We start from the raw sequence: 17,650 nt of genomic DNA on the forward strand, positions 1-17,650 counted from the left end.
TCACTGTATAAAGAACATCAAAGCTTCAGGTCAGACCACAGCTCCAAAGTATAATGGTGCTGCCTCGAAATGCTCTCTACAAAAGGGGGTCTGGTATATTAGACAGAGTTGGGCGCCAATACGAACGGGCCCATTTTCTACCCTCGACAACAAGATGCACCCAGTAGGTTGTCAATTGTTATGGTCACTGTTTATACCTGGTATTTTCAGAGTGATTTTCCAAGCTGAAATACTAAAATAGGAACACCAATTAAAATGTGACGTTTCAAAGCTCCTAGTTTAAAGACACCTATGTATTTTTCCCAGCCCCATTGTATAGAAAGAGGTAAGAAATGCAAGGTAGGCTGTATAATGGCCCCTCAAGAATGTTCACCTTCTCATCCCTGTGAATGTTACCTACCATGGCAAAAGGGTCTTGGTAGATGTGATTAAGTTAAGGGTGTTAAGATGGAGAGATCATCCTGGATTATCTGGATGGGCCCGGTGGAACCACAACGGTCCTCATTAGGGAAAGAAGAAGGCAGAAGTGGCAGGGTCAGAATCGGGGGGAGATCAGAGGAAGCCACCACTGCCGCCTTTGAGGCTGGAGGCAAGGGCCACAAGCTCACACATGCAGGCAGCCTCCGGAAGCTCAACGTGCAGGGAAAGGAGTTCTCCCGGAGGGAGGGCGGCCGAAGGCACGCAGCCTTGCCAACACCTGAACATCAGACTCCTGACTCCGGGACCGTAGCGGCAAACATCTGTGTTGTCTTAAGCCACCACGTTTGTGGTAACTCACGACCACAGCAACAGGAAACTAATGCACAAGGGAAAACACACGAAGCTTGGGTAAAATTGAAATCTAACAAATTATCAGGGTCGGTAAAATCATAAACCAAGATCACAATGCTGACATTTGGAAAAAGAATTTAAAATACGCTTTGGACCCAAGGACCCATGCGGCTGTTGTGGATGGGCTGCCGGTGTCGGGCACGTGCCTGACAGCTGTCACAGGCTTCTAGCCTGACCGCCACAGCAGCAACCCGGGGCTCGGCTGGGCTGGCCCCTGCACCCTTCCAGGGATGTGGCTCATAGCGCTATGAGCCTGTTTCTGTGCAGGGCCTGTTCCTGTGATATTCTGGTTCTCATCAGTTCATTTTGTTAGTACGTCACTGGATAGTGAAGATCAGCTTGGGTCATGTTTGAGCTCATTTATCATTTTATTCTAAATATATGTTCTGGATTCAATTACCTGAGTGACTCATTCTCTTAATCAAAAACATTTCACATTAGAAGAAATGTGCTCCGTTACTCCAGCAATCTCGACTATGCAGGACACGGCAGTCTAAAAACAAACGTCCTCTGAGAACAGAAGAAAATGCCTATGGTGAAGCCAGTGCATCCGTGCGTTTTCTTGCAGAAGCGTGGGGCCACACGCAGGTCAGACATTCTTGGAATTACATGAAAGTTAACATTACTCGTTTAATGTAAGCAGGTATAGGATTTCTCTAGAAACCACCTGTTTTTTTCCCCAGGTTCCAAAAATATTAGGTTAGGGGAGATACAAGATAAGAGATTAGCCACATCGGGTAGACGTTGTCAGATGAGTTCCCTGGACCAGCAAGCATCAGTGAAGAATCCTCGGGGCACCTGGGTGGCTCAGTCGGTTGGGCATCCGACTTTGGCTCAGGTCGTGATCTCGAGGTTTGTGGGTTTGAGTCCCGCGTCCGGCTCTGTGCTGACAGCTCAGAGCCTGGAGCCTGCTTCTGATTCTGTGTCTCCTTCTCTCTCTGCCCCTCCCCCGCTTGTGCTCTCTCTCCCTCTCTCTCTCTCAAAAATAAATAAATGTAAAAAAAAAGAAAAGAAAAAAGAAATGAAAGAATCCTGTGTGCCACATCAGACCTAAAAATCAGAAACTCTGGGGTGGGGCCCAGCAAACACCACCCAAGTATTCCAAAGCATAGCAAAGTTTGAGAACCGCTAACACAGAGAACGTGTTAAGAGAAAGCACTGATAAAAAGAAAATAATTATAAAAGCACAGTAGCTTAAGACAGTGTAATACAGAGGTATGTAGCTGTAGTAATCTCAAAAATTCTTAAGTTTTCAGTCTGCTATTAGTAATGATGAATGCCCTCCATGACTCTAATTTCCATTCCTCAACAAACAGTTTAGGGGCGCCCGGGGGGCTCAGTCAGTCAAGCAGCTGACTCTCGGTTTCAGCTCAGGTCATGATCTCACGGTTCGTGAGTTTGAGCCCTGCATCAGACTGCACACTGACCGTGTGGAGCCTGGTCGGGATTCTCTCTCTTTCTCCCTCTCTCTCTCAGCCATGCCCCGCCCCCCAATCTTGTGCACTCTCCGTCTCTCTCAAAATAAATATATACACTTAAAAAAGAAAGAAAGAAACAGTTCAGTTAAGCTCTGTTGTGTTCTGAAAGGAGAAATGTATTCAATCTATTCTTCAGGAGTTTATTCAAGCTATCAAAACAACTTTAAAGTGTCGGTAAGTCGAAGGGTTGGTTTCGATTTTCTGGAATCTTCCCTCCTCTAAAACTACCCGTTCCCCGACGATGCCGCGAATGAATCAGGCATCACTGCGGCTGCTTGTTTTCCTTTTTCCGAGGTTTCTGCATCATTAAAATAAGCGTACCTTTAACTGCTGTAGTGTGGCCACCACGAACTGCCTGTAGCCGTCAAAGTCAGCACATGGGTTACCCATGAGAAAGAGCTCCTTCAGGTGGATATTGTGCCCAAGCGTTTTAACGCTGCTCAGCTCTCCAATGAAGTTTACGGTCAGGTCGAGTTTTGTCAGCCCTTCACATCCTGTTGAAAGGAGTGGAAAGAACACAAAGCAAAAAAAAAAATTAAAAAAAAAAATCACACTGGTAATAAAATGTGTGTAACAGTTCATACAGAGACAACGGTTGGAATAGTTTAAGTCCGCGGATTAAGTGCATCACCCAACAAGTGGGTGTTCAGAAACAGCACCTCAAAGGGTTAGCTCTAATTCCTGTCTCAATCTGCATTTCCCTTTTGTCCCTGCGGCCAGGGGAAATCACTTTCCCTGCTCATATCTGCGAGGCCAGGGGGGAAATTACTTTCCCTGCTCATATCTGCAAGTCCCGGGCTGGTAAACATGTGCATTTGGTCACCATGTGGTGTGAAGAAAGCCAAGTACCAGCTGCTGCCAGAGAGCACCCGTCATCAGGACGAAGATCCCTCTAGAGAGGACACCATCAGTCTGTCTGAGAATTCTTCCAGGTAGCCGGGACACATCTCGCCATGAGGGGTGATGGTGGCGGGAGGGTTCCCCAAAAGGAAAAGGCAGTTCATAAACCCCAGGCATCAGAATTAATGTTCATGAAGTCACAGCGAAGACACAGAATGGCTCCAAGGCCACAGAGAACGGCACTGAAAGTATCAACAAAGGTAAAGAAGAGTTTGGTCCTCAGGGGAGTAACAGAAAAAGGGGTAGTCGCTGAAGCAGAGCTTGTCGTAAATCGGCCCCATCTACCTTCATTGGAGGGACAGCCGGATGCTACGGAGATCTGAAGCAACAGCCTTCACTCAGGTTCCGTGAGAGCTTGGTAGTTAGGAATGCAGCCTGGAGAATTAGGCAGATGGGGGTTCAAGTCCCAGCCCAGCCTCGTCCAGAATTCCATGTTTTCCTCCTATCTGGTCATATCCCAAACCAGAATCTTCCAAATGAGACAGTGCTAGCTCAGGGCTTCCAGATGGATGTAGGACCTCACCCTCCATTCATTCATTCACCCGTCCATTCATCCAGGAGTTACTGGGTACCCACTGTGACCAAGTTAATGAGCCAGGTCTTCAGGATAAAGTGGTTAAAAAAAATCCATGGCGTTTCACCTCAAGTGTATGTTTAATATAGGGAAAGGAGAAAAAGATGGGCATTCCAGGAAAAGAAGGTACTTGGTGCAAAGGCACCGAGAAGTGAATCTAGAGGAGACAGAACCAGAAGGAGGCAGTGCCCATTGTTACATTATAAACCAGCGTAAATCAATATGTACTGGTTCTTCTTTTTCAATTCCCATTCATTGTTCAGCTCACCGTTCCTGGCTGCCATCCCCAACATTCTAGTGGGTTTGTTCCTCTACAGGGGACCAAGGACCTTCGTACCGACAAAATTAACAGACCCCTCAATTCATTATGTTACTAGAAAAGTCTGCTGATATGGCCTGGTTAACCACAAATTATCTCCTTTAGACATTTTTTACAGATTGATTTTCTTTGTCTTTTTAGCTTTATTTATTTGTTTGCGTCTAAGTTTTTCATTGCAGTTAGTCAACATACCATGCTATATAGTTTCAGGTGTGTAATACAGTGATTCAACAATTCCATACATCACCTGTTGCTCATCACATCAAGTGCCTCTCTTGATCAACCATGACTTCTCTTTGAAATGTTTCATCTGTCTTGGAAAAAGTGATACTGCTCTCTCCTTGTCCTCTTTTATGATGCAGTTTCTTCCTCTTGATCCCCATTATAGACTTTTCCACTCCATCAATGGTAATAGAGCCCAGATTTCCATCCTCGACCCAGTATTTTCTCTCCTCATGGCTCTCTTGACAACAACAGTTGCGTTCCTTGGTTTAACCAACCCCAAATTCTGACGAGTCCCAAACAATAACTTTACATCTGACCATCCAACCGAATGTCATACTCCTCTTTCCAAATGCCTGTAAGACATATCCCATTCGATATGTCTAAAAATGAATTCTCCATTTTTCCTCTCATTCTCCACTCCTCACGACAGCTTTCCTGCCTCCTTGATGTCTAAATCCTGTCAATGTCATTGCCATTTTGGTATCAGATGTGTTTGCGGCCAAGAGTCAAGCCAGAGTTAACTTGAGTGCTAACCTAAGTTGTTCCCTTAACCCCTCCATTACATCAGTCACCAAGCCATACAGATCTCAATGGCCACATTGTCCCACCTACTTCTTGTCCACTGTAATCCTGTGACCAACAGTACAGTTCAGGTTCTTATCCTCCTGTGCATGCAACATGGCATATGTCCTAAATCATCTTTCTATTTTGAAAACAGGAAGGAAGGACCAAAAGAAGACAAAGGGTGGCATTTCAAAGACTCTGAACAAGTTCAAAAATGTATATGTATTTGATTTTATTGTAATTGTTTCCACGAAGGACCCTCCAAATGTTCATTATGGTTTTCAAAGTGATAAATCTTAATTGTTTTCCTACTTGGCCTACCCATAAGAAATGAAACCCCATCCGCCATTCTAATGAACAATTCTTGCTGAACTAGCCAGGCATGAGAAAGCCTCTTCTTTGAAGTTAAGTACTCCTTCCTTTAACTGATTCCTCCCCTCCATCTCTCCTGTTCTTGGAAGATCCATGTCAGTGGCCCGTGGGGCTGAGAAGGTCATTGAGACAACACTGATCTCCCAAGGGGGAAAGCTCACACTATTAGAAACCCCACCTCTCCTTCCAAGTTAGGGTAAGGAAAAGGGATGGAAAAAGAAGACAATTTATTATATCCCGGTGAATCCACGATGCAGGGGGGTGCAGGAGGTATGCTAGCTAATTCTTGCCATCCAGCAAAACATAAAAATAAACAAGTGGATATCCATCTTCTTAAAAAATTTTTTTAACATTTATTTTTGAAGGAGAGAGAGAGAGAGAGAGACAGAGCGTGAGTGGGGGAGGGGCAGAGAGAGAGGGAGACACAGAATCTGAAGGGGGCTCCAGGCTCCGAGCCATCAGCACAGAGCCTGATGCGGGGCTCGAACTCACGGACCGTGAGATCGTGACCTGGGCCGAAGTCGGATGTTTAACCGGCTGAGCCACCCAGGCGCCCCTATCCATCTTATGTCTAAAATTATACTGCGCTTTACTCAAGTAGGTGGGCTGAGTCTGTATATCCATCTTTCCCCCCTCTTACCTCAAACCTTTAAAATTAAACAAAAAGTGTACATTTGCCAGCCAATATGATGCATCCTCCCTTCCTACTGCCCATCCCCCCAAACACATCCTCAAACTACCCTGCGCCCACCGCCTCCCTCTTAGAGCTGGAAGGTGGCGCCCCCATGGGAGAAGCGTCCAGGAAGAGGCCTGCGGTGGGCTGTGGACTAGGTTCCCCAAACTCAGACAGACAACAGTGACAATGCTGCCCTCTAGTGGCGGATGTGCAAAACATACCGGAAAACAACTCTCGGCTTCCTTTAAGACACTTTAACAAAAACAAGACTTGGACAGGCCGACTGAGAGTGACAGTTTGAATTACTTCTCTGCCATCACAGACTGACATATTACTACCACAAAACGCGCATACAGAGTCCATTTTTTTCACTCCACTTGTTCCCATGAGAACGTGGAATGGGGCTGTAGCGTGGCAGCTGGGGGAGAAGGACGGCTCCAGTTCTCATGCAGAAAAATGCCCATGATGGAAAGAGTCTCCCCAGGTCCAGCACTGATGATGGCTTTGGGGCCTTTGACAGTGACGACAGCTTAGGTTTTGAGGATGAACATTAAGAACGTATGATGAACACTGAGGTCACTGTTGGCACGCAACCTTGACAGCCACTGAAACACCCATTTCTACGCTGGGCGGCAAACAGGCTAAAATATACCACCCTAAGTAAAGTCCTCCTAATTTTAGCTATTGGCAGATGGGAGTGGGGTGGGGAGAGCAGCCTGCCTGCCTCTGCTCCGAGCCCCTGTACTCCAGAGTAAGGCCTGCCAGGCGGCGTGCCCAGCCCACAGCAGCCCTGCCAGCCAAGCGGGAGGCCGGATGTGGAAAGAGATCCTCACAACTGCAGAAGAAGCCGGCACTGGCCACCGGATCGGCCAAATCCTTTGTGATTGTGAGCAGACGCCAAGTGTTACCAGACATCGCAAAGTAAATAAAAGCACGAGAGAGAAGCCTGAAAACTGGAACGAGAAACCTTCCAGAATGTGGAGTGACAAGACAAAGAGGTTTACATAAGGAATACGGGGTAAGAGGCATGGAGAATCGATCTAGGACGACCAAATCCATTTTAAGGACATTCCAGGGGAGGTGAGAGAAAAAAGGGGCTGGATATGTCTATTCCCTTGATCGTGGTGATGGTTTCACGGGTGTGTGCGTGTATCCAAACTCAACAAACTGTTCACTACCTATGTGCAGGTGTTTGTACATCAATTAAACCTCAATAAAGCTATTAAAAAAAAAAAAGGTTGTGCTCCAAAGAACATCAAGAAAGTTGACAAGAAGACCTCAAGATGAAAAGACGTATCTATAAATCATGTATTGGACCAGATATTAGTATCCAAAACCTATAGATAGGCCTTACAAATCAACAATAAAATGACAAATCACCTAATTAGAAAGTGGGCAAAGGTTCTGAATAAACATTTCTCCAAATAAGATACACAAATGTCCAAGCTCATCCGTCATTAGGTAAACGCAAATCAGAACCATGATAAGACACCCTTCACATCCATCAGGATGGCCCCTAGAAAATAAAGAAAGAAATAAAAACAGGGAATAACAAGTGCTGGAGAGGATGTTGAGAAGTTGGAGCACTCAGAAATTGTTGGTGGGAACATAAAATGGTACAACTACTTTAAAAAATAGTTTGGCAGCTCCTTAAAAAGTTAAATGGAGAGTTACCACATGATTCAGCAGTTCCCTAGGTATGTACTAAATTAAGTTAAAACATATTTTTATGGGGCGCCTGGGTGGCTCAGTCAGTTAAGTGGCTGATTTCAGCTCAAGTCATGATCTCACAGCTTGTGAGTTCAAGCCCCGCATCGGGCTCTGTGCTGACAGCTCAGAGCCTGGAGCCTGCTTTGGATTCTCTGTCTCCTTCTCTCTCTGCCCCTCTCCCGCTTCCCCTCTCTCTGTCTCTCTCTCTGTCTCTCTCTGTCTCTCTCTCAAAAGTAAATAAGCATTTAAAAAAAAAAAAAACACGTTCATGCAAAAGCTTATACGTTAATGTTCATAGCAACTTTATTTATAACCAAAAATTAGAAAGACTCAAACATCCATCAACTAATAAATGGGCAAAGTGTTGTGTATCCATACAATGGAATGTCACTCGGCCACAAAAATGAATGAGGTACTGATACCTGCCACATGCGGATAAACCCTGAAAACACGCTACAGACACAAAGGACCACATACTGTGCAATACCATTTACATTAAGTGTTCAGAGAGGGGAAATTTGTGGGGACAAACAGATCAGGGGCTAGGTAGGGCATGGAGGAAATGAGTAATGAATGGCAGTGGATATAGGTTTTCATATGGGGTGAAGGAATGTTCCGGAATTGGATAGTGATAATGGGTGTACAACCTTGTAACTATACTAAAAACCCTTGAATTGTATAATAGGAAAAAAGTGAGTTTTATGGCATGTGAATTATACAGCAATTAAAAATAAATGCTTCAGATATTTCAACTAAGAGACATCCTGAGAAAAAAATACGATTTTCCAAATTCATCTTATTTTATTTTATTTTTCATTGAGGTATAATTAACACACAGCATTATACTCGTTTCACGTGTGCAACACAGGGATTCAATACTTGTGTATATTGTGAAACGATCGGTCTACTTAGCATCCATCACCTTACACAATTATAGAAGTTTGTTCTTTGTGATGAGAATTTTTTTTTTAATTTTTTTTTCAACATTTATTTATTTTTTTGGGACAGAGAGAGACAGAGCATGAACGGGGGAGGGGCAGAGAGAGAGGGAGACACAGAATCGGAAACAGGCTCCAGGCTCTGAGCCATCAGCCCAGAGCCCGACGCGGGGCTCGAACTCCCGGACCGCGAGATCGTGACCTGGCTGAAGTCGGACGCTTAACTGCGCCACCCAGGAGCCCCGTGATGAGAACTTTTAAGATCTACTTTCTTAGAAATTTTCAAATATGCAGTACAGCACTATTAATTACTAAATTATTAATTAATTAATTAATGCTCATGATTTATTTATTTTATAGTTTTTTAAATATAATTTATTGTCAAGTTAGTTAACACACAGTGTATCCAGTGTGCTCTTGGCTTCAGGGGTAGATTCCCATGATTCATCACTTACATACAATACCCAGGGCTCATCCCAACAAGTGCCCTCCTCAATGCCCATCACCCATTTTCCCCTCTTCCCTGACCACCACCACCCCCCCCAGCAACCCTTAGTTTGTTCTCTGTATTTAAGGGTCTCTTATGGTTTGCCTCCCTGTTTGAAACTATTTTTTTCCCTTCCCTTCCCCCTTGGTCTTCTGTTAAGTTTCTCAAATTCCACATATGAGTGGAAACATATGATATCTGTCTTTTTCTGACTGACTTTCTTCTTAAGTGCACGTGGAACATTCTCCAAGATAGATCACATACTGGGTCACAAAACAGCCCTCAATAAATATAAAAGGAATGAGATCATACCATGCATATTTTTAGATCACAATGCTATGAAACTTGAAATCAACCATAAGAAAAAATTTGTAAAGCCTCCCAATGCATGGAGGTTAAAGAACATCCTATAAAGAATGTATGAGTCAACGAGGCAATTGAAGGAGAAATTTAAAAATATATGGAAGCAAATGACAATGAAAACACGACAGTCCAAACCCTTTGGGATACAGCAAAGGCAGTCCTAAGAGGAAAATACATTGCAGTCCAGGCCTACCTCAAGAAACAAGAAAAATCCCAAACACAGAACTTAACCTCACACCTAAAGGAACCAGAAGCAGAGCAGCAATGAAAGCCCAAAGCCAGCAGAAGAGAAATAATAAAGATTAGAGCAGAATTAAACAACGCAGAATCCAAATTAAAAAAAAACAGTAGAACAGATCAATGAATCTAAGAGCTGGTTCTTTGAAAGAATAAACAAAATTGATAAACGCCAAGCCAGACTTCTCAAAAAGAAAGGAGGGAGGACTCAAATAGATAAGATCACAAACGGAAGAGGAGGGATCACAACCGACACCACAGAAGTACAATTATTTAGAGAATACTATGAAAAATTATATGCCAAAATACTGCACAACTTGCACGAAATGGACAAATTCCTGGACACCCACACACTACCAAAACTCAAATGGGAAGAAATAGAAAATTTGAACAGACCCATAACCAGGGAAAAAATGGAATCCGTTATCAAAAATCTCCCAACAAATCAGAGCCCAGGACCAGATGGCTTCCCAGGGGAGTTCTACCAGACATTTAAAGCAGAGATAATACCTATGCTTCTCAAGCTGTTCCACAAATAGACACGGAAGGAAAGCTTCTGGACTCATTCTATGAAGCCGGCATGACCTCGATTCCCAAACCAGGCAGACCCCACTAAAAAGGAGAATTATTTTATAGTTTTAAGGTTTGTATCTCTTGGCTCCCTTCCTCTCTTTTGCCTGCTCTGCCCACCCCCACCCCTGACAACCACCGAATCTTCTGTTCTGTGTATCTCTGAGCTTGGTGTCTTGTTCGTTTTGTCTTATTATTCAGATTTCACATATAAGGAAGATCATACGGTATTTGTCTTTGGCTGACTTATTTCACTTAGCATAATGGCTTCGAAGCCCGTCCACGTTGTCATAAATGGCAAGATTCCATTCTTTTTTATGGCTACATAATATTCCATTGTGTACATGTGTACGTCATTTTCTTTATCCAAAAACATATCCTTTTATATGATAAATTTGAGATGTACTAGAGATATTCAATGTAAAAATACAATCATTAAAACTAGAACGTAATGTAGAATGTATTTATATTCAGAAACTATAAAGAAAAAGTGAAAAGTTGAATCTATTAAAATGTAATACTTCTGAATGATACTAGCATCATAAATGGAACAAAGGAAAAGTAGCAGACTCAAGAGAAAATATTTATAGCATACATAACAAAACATTAATATCTGGAATGTATAAGAGCAACTAAAAAAGATAAACCAAAATAAAAATAACCAATAAATGTAAAGTAGAGATAAGAAATGCAAATACTCTATAAAAATCTGAAGGATTATATGGACACTCAATACTAATATGGGAGATGCAAATAATTTAAATAAATATTTGATAACAATGCCTTTGTTTGTTTGTTTGTTTGTTTTAAAAAAAGATTGCTTATTGGGGCGCCTGGGTGGCTCAGTTAAGTGTCCAACTCTTGGTTTCAGCTCAGGTCATGATCTCACAGTTGGTGAGTTTGAGCCCCACATCGGGCTCTGTGCTGAAAACCTAAAGCCTGCTTGGGATTTCTCTCTCCCTCTCTCTACCCTTCCCTGGCTTGCTCTCTCTCTCTCTCTCTCTCTCTCTCTCAAAAAAAAAAATAAATAAATATTAAAAAATTGTTTATTAAAATTATTAGTGAGGTTGTGTAAAAATGGGTACTCACATGGACTATCAGTACAAAAGTAAATTGATATAACCTTTTTGGGGAATAATTTGGCAATTCTTATCAAAATGTGCGTATTTAAACCTAGGAATTCCATTTCTGTGTGTTTATCCTATAAACACATGCACACAGAGCGAACTGTGAAGAATCGTCATTGCAGCCATGCCTATTATACAAAATGCTGGAAACCACCCAAATGCCCATCTGCAGAAAAATTGTTAGATAAATCAGTCTACCATCATTCTGGTAGAAAGCCCCCGTGGTTCCTGGATGTGAAAGAACAAGGTAATTTCACAGAAGAAATCAATTCTCAAAACAATACTCATAGTATGGTTCCATTGACAAAAAGCAAATGAAACAAAACTAGCTTGTATTCAACCAAGGGTTATTTTTTTTATAAATGTTTACTTATTTATTGAGAGAGAGAGAGAGAGAGAGAATCAGAGAGAGAGAGAGAATCCGAAGTAGACTCCACCCTCAGTGTGGAGCCCGATGCGGGGCTTGATCTCATGACCGTGAAATCATGATCAACCAAGGGTTAATTTTAACACCACTATCTCTGTGAGGGAAGCTGGTTAGGAAGGCATGAAGTGGACTTCCATTTTCGAATTCATAGATCTATTATTATTTGAATTTTCACCAATAATTAATAAACGTAAGACTTCGGTAAAATGTTAATTTGAAAAGTACACCTATTGTTTAAGCAGTACGGTTTAAATCTAGATGCAAATCTCAATTTTAATTCATAATAAAATGTAAGAAGAAAATTCTTACCTTCCAAATTTTCAATTTTTTCAATGTTGTTTAAAGCTAAGTTCAAATATTCAAGTTTCTTGAGTTTGCTAACATTTTCTGAAAGATACAAATAATGTAATCAATTAACCTTCAAGATAAACGCTATCGTTACACAATCTACTGTGAAAAGGATAAAGGGAATCTAAGCATTATTATGGTTATGAAAACCGTGTTGCTTTTTCGTGTCTGTACTTGGGCATGAGAGATTGTTGGTTGCCCAAAGCAACACCCATGTCTTTCTCCATAGCTCCTAATAGAACCCACTTCTGCTCTTGTCCCCAGCCAGCTCTAACTCCAGAGGCTGGCTTCACCAAGCTGGGCCAGTGCATAGCAACAGCATGTCCCTTGTTAATGCCAATTCAGGAACTAGGCTTAAGCCAACCAGCCCCCGGCAATCTCCTGGCAACATGTGATGCAGGAGGAGGACATGCAAATCAAGGTCTCCCGGTCAGATAAGAGGGAAAGGTCTGTGTTCCATGCTTGGGGATGGTCTTTTCCTTTTTCCTGCTGGATGTTATTAGGGAAGAAAGTGATACCCTTACAGATACTCACAGTCCTCTTACAGCCATGAGGAAACCAGCAGCAGGATGGAGCCCGTACTGTGGTTGGGGAGCAGAAGGAAGGCATCACCGAACCCTGGAGACTGTCCTACCTCTGGGCTTACCGGTGGGTAAGATACGTGATTTCCTTACTGGTAAGCCACAAGGAAGCTGGGGTTTCCTTCACTTGAAATCAAATTTACCCTGATACATACAGGATTATTGTTTTTAACAAACACAAAAGCTCTTAGAGGCAAAGTGATAAGCATAAATAAGTCAGAGAATTTCTGTAGGATGGGGACACTTAAAAATGCTAATAATACTGGGGCGCCTGGGTGGCTCATTTGGCTCATAAGCTTCCAACCTCGGCTCAAATCATGATCTCGCGGTTCACGAGTTCGAGTCCCACGTCGATCCGTGCATCAGGCTCTGCACTGAGAGCTTCGGATCCTGTGTCTCCCTCTGTCTCTGCCCCTCCCTCGCTTGTGCTCTCTCTCTCAAAGATAAATAAACATTTTTTTTTAAAAACTGCTAATAATACCATAGCTAACATCATTGAGAGCTTATTGTATGCCACGTATATTTCTAAGCATTTTGCATACATGATATCGTTTAATCCTCTTAACAACCCTGTGAGGTAAAAATTACTGTTGTCCCCTTTTCCAAATAGGAATACAAAAGTGCAGAGAATTAATCACTTGTGCAAGGTTCAGTGGCAAAGCCAGGAAATCTTGACTCCTGAGTATATATCATGACACCACACCCTAAAAGCACAGTCCTTTCTAAGAGGACACGAATGTAGGAAACCCTGCTAAGGAATGCGGATTTGGGAATTCCTCACTTCCATAAGGCTCCTTCTGCCCATTTTCCATGGAGATTAGGAAGAAGAAATATGATAAATTTATAGTCATCATCACCTTTATCATTGTTACATTTCGTTTAAAATTTAGAAAACACCACCTAAGTGTTCCCATAGGCCTAAGAGTAACACTTTATCTCTCTAAGCCTCAGCTTACTCATTTTTTTTTTTTAATGTTTTTTTTTTTTTTCAACGTTTTTTATTTATTTTGGGACAGAGAGAGACAGAGCATGAACAGGGGAGGGGCAGAGAGAGGGAGACACAGAATCAGAAACAGGCTCCAGGCTCGGAGCCATCAGCCCAGAGCCTGATGCGGGGCTCGAACTCACGGACCGCGAGATCGTGACCTGGCTGAAGTCGGACGCTTAACCGACTGCGCCACCCAGGCACCCCGTTTCATTTTTTTTTTTTTAAAGGGTATCTGGGAATAAATTACTGGAGTTTCTCTTAGCAATTAGACGACTGTAAGTAATACTGATGTTTCCAGGAGGTTCTCTAGGCAACACTGGAACATTCAACAGTCAACAGATCTGCGAAGCTCTGTGTGCAAACAGAGTGTCTAGTCTGCACCCTAAACAAAAATACCTGAAGTTATTACTGTTCGAACTACCAGCCAACAACAAAATACTTGCTCCTTCCCCACATTTGTTACATGTATAACCTTCTAAATGTGAAAAGGGTCTTCTGATAAGGAAAAAAAAAAAAAAAGGAAGATTTGTTTTAGGAGGATTTCTTAAACTATCTCTCAAGAATAACGGGCTGAAAAAAAACCAGGAAAACGGGCTAAGGGGGGAGCCTGGGTGGCTCCGTCGGTTAGGCGCCCAACTCTTGATTTTGGCTCAGGTCGTGATCTCAGAGTTCGTGAGGTTGAGCCCCAAGTCGGGCTCCGCACTCTCAGCGCAGAATCCTGCTTGGGAGTCTCTCTCTCTCCCTCTCTCTCTGCCCCTCCCTCCCTGTCGAAATAAATAAATAAACTTCAAAAATTAAAAAAAATTTAAAAAAAAAGAATAGGTTAAATTGGTCAGGGGGAGAAAAGGCTCTGCAGATAATAACGCTCAGCACTCTTGGCAAGCGGGAACGGAGGCAGCCAAACCGTGGTTCTAGCCCAAACCATCCTGGAAACAGTTCTCACCCATGGCCATAACCAGACCCACAGACTTGCCCTGGACCAAAGCCACCCCCCAGTGCAATCAGCTCTGCTCTCAGGTAGGCCTTAGGCTCACTGGGGAGCCGTTGCAAATGCAGATTTGGGGAGCCCCCCAGCAGGTTAAGTCAGGAGGTCTGGGAGGGGGCTGGAGCCCCAGGTTAACAAGATCAGGGGGGTGCCTGGGCTCACCCTGGGACCATCACTAAGCACAGCCCCCCAAGGGAGCCCATGTGCACCCCGCAATGAGGAACAGAGCTTCAGTAGAGGCAACCATTTTTTTTTTTGCAAACTCCTACCTCGAGGGCACAGGAGCCAGTCTGAGTCCCGGAGAAACACTTTTGCTTGCTAATAAAGTGCCTAAGTGCCTATGGGTGGAGTAGCACTGAAAAATCCCATTATTAGGATTTAAAAGAGTGTTTAATTCAAGAATACTTTGGAAGCAGAAATGTAAGCTTTCTCACAGCTCTGAAAAGGCCTGAAATACTATGCCGCTAATTAGTAATTGTGATGGACCCAGCTGTGGAGATTGAAATTTCGGGAACTCTTTTAGATCTCTACAATTAGGACGGCTCCTTAATGCCCCCCCCCCCAACCCCGCAGAAAAGCTGGTGGTTTTCTCTAACAGCCTTTTTAATTGAACAGTGTGCCAGAGTTTCTAATCTCTGGTGAAGTGAAAGATGCCAAAAATAATGATCTGAAGAAAGATAAAGAATGTTAACAAATCTTCAAAAAATAATGCAGATTCCAGGCTTTTTTTTTTTTTTTTTTTTTTTTGCAACCCACCAGGGTTTCTCAGCCTCAGCAGCACTAACACTGTGGGGCCAGCCCGGGCACCACAGGACAGTTAGCGGTGTCCCGGGGTCCCGGTACAGGACATGCGGCGGCACCCCCTCCGCCCCCCCCCCCCCCCCCATGCCTGTGGCAACCAAAACCGTCCCCGGGCGTTGTCAAACACCCCTGTCGAGAACCACACCGGGGCAAGTTCGAATGACCTTGCAGGCTGACCTCTGGTGCCAGTGCCAGAGCCACGACCCTTAGGTGACCCTTATGTCCGTCCCTTCCACCCCCCCCCCCCCGCCTCTGCCCCCGCCCCCACGTGGCCAGCCTGGGTGGATCTGGGCTGGCAGCAGACAGCATCTGGGTGAGCGCGGAGCTCAAGAAGTAAGTGCGTTGTTTCACGCATTCCCTGGTGTAGACACGGCAAGACTAAGTTAACAGACTCACCTGATTTCACACAGGTTTTTTTTTCCCCCCCTTTTCCTTTTCGAGAGAGAGAGCATGAGCAGGGGAGGGACAGTCTGTGCTGTCTGTGCTGAGAGCAGTGAGCCCGACGCGGGGCTCAAACTCACGAGCCCTGAGATCACGACCTGAGCTGAAGTCGGGCGCTCGACCGACTGAGCCACCCAGGTGTCCCCTTCACACAGTTTCTAGGTGGCCGAGGCAGGGATCGAGCCCATCAGGGCCTGCGCTCTCCTGAGTGTGGGAACACTCCTGTTTCCATCTGGCGGGTCCCCCTTCTCCCTGCCCCTTAACTCATTCTTCCCCCAGGGACCGTGAGGAGGGCCCACCCATCCGATGGATGAACTGGGAGAAGGAGCCGGGCAATGCCCGGTCCCCCTCTGTCCTGGCTTCTGGGCTCCCCCCGCCAGCAGAGAGGACGCGCTCCTGTCCCCCTACTGCCACACGCAGGGGGCCTGCCAGCCTCTGGTTGCCCAGCCTGCATGTGACCGGGTGGACACATTTAACCTGAGGGCGGTTTTAGGAAGCCCCCGTGGCGGCGAGTCTAGGCCACCTTCTCCAAAAGGTTTTGTCAGTTACGATGCTGACATTCTGATCCGTCTCCCTGTCACTTCATTCCTAACTGGAGCAGTAAACAGGGGTGTGGGTGTGGAACCCCCTCGAGACCCAATACAGAGCACACGGCCTCACCCAGACACGAGCTCTGTAACCGCGGCAGAGCGAGCCACCACAGGGAATCTGACGAGGGTTTACTCAACTCCCACGCAACCCTTTCTGTTCCATGGAGCGGTGTGAAACCAGGACAAATGCCTGGATTCTATTTTCCTTCTTTCAAACTTTTACCGAACCCTGGCTACAAACGGGCAGGTCGACAAACATGCCTGAACATCGCAACTCCTCGATGGCGTCCCTGGAGAGCCTCAGGCAAGGGGACTGAGCAGCGTGGGAGCTCAGAGAAAGGTCCAGGCAGGCTCCCGAGAGCCGGCCGTGTCTGTTTGCCCGGGTGGTTCTTTGTCACCCGTGTCGTCTTCTTCTAAGAATCATCCTGCAACTTCCCCAGGTTTCCCCACTCAAAACGTCAAAGAAACCATGAGAACAAAATCCTGAACACTTACCAATTTTTCCAATGAGATTATTTTGAAGATAGAGGATTTTTAAGTCCCGGCACCATTTGTCAATATGCTCTAGTCTTTCTATTTCTTGCTGATGCAAGGAGAGCTCCTCCAGGGAAAAAATGACACAGTCATTGTGCTCGGAGTTCCGTCTAATAAGATCTTCTGTAACTGAAAGAAAATTTGTTATGTGTTACGTCTCCGTCCCTATGTTCATCATCAGGTTATGACATGACGAATGCATTGGATTTTCTTCCCCGTTAAATGTCAATCCCCCAGGCCCGAGTGATTTTCTAAGGGGAAGAGAACAGACAAGTGTTGCCTTGTCTGGCGACACCATGGTGAGTCAGAGAGATTTTGCCTTTTTTGCACAAGGTCTACCTACATTTTGCTGTAGGGATGGAGACAGAGTTGGTGGGTAATGGCCATAAGAGTGTTGCTATGGCGTATGTTGACATGACATCCTGTGGTGCTATCATGCCAAACTGGACGAGACCCGCTAAGGAGACCACGACAGGGTAACTTGCGACTAAGTGGCATAGTCTGGCCACCAGGGGGCCAAAAGCGTGTAAGCAGCTCCCAGCGTTCTGTAAGGAAAGGTCTGTCCATTCAACTGACATTGATTA

The 17,650-nt window shown here is 44.6% G+C and overlaps 1 protein-coding gene across 3 annotated transcripts in view; it reads right to left on the reverse strand.

The window, feature by feature from the left end:
• Positions 1–17,650, reverse strand: part of DNAAF11 (dynein axonemal assembly factor 11) — a 77,624-nt gene that overhangs the window by 51,401 nt on the left and 8,573 nt on the right. For all 3 annotated transcript variants that reach the window (XM_047841660.1, XM_047841658.1, XM_047841659.1), the window contains exons 2-4: positions 17,028–17,195; positions 12,108–12,185; positions 2,631–2,803 (exon numbers count right to left, since the gene is read on the reverse strand). In XM_047841660.1, the coding sequence (XP_047697616.1) occupies positions 2,631–2,803; positions 12,108–12,185; positions 17,028–17,195 (419 nt within the window). The remainder of the gene's footprint in view (positions 1–2,630; positions 2,804–12,107; positions 12,186–17,027; positions 17,196–17,650) is intronic.

This window comes from Prionailurus viverrinus, chromosome F2, assembly GCF_022837055.1.
Source record: "Prionailurus viverrinus isolate Anna chromosome F2, UM_Priviv_1.0, whole genome shotgun sequence".
In the NCBI taxonomy this organism is placed as follows: Eukaryota; Metazoa; Chordata; class Mammalia; order Carnivora; family Felidae; genus Prionailurus; species Prionailurus viverrinus.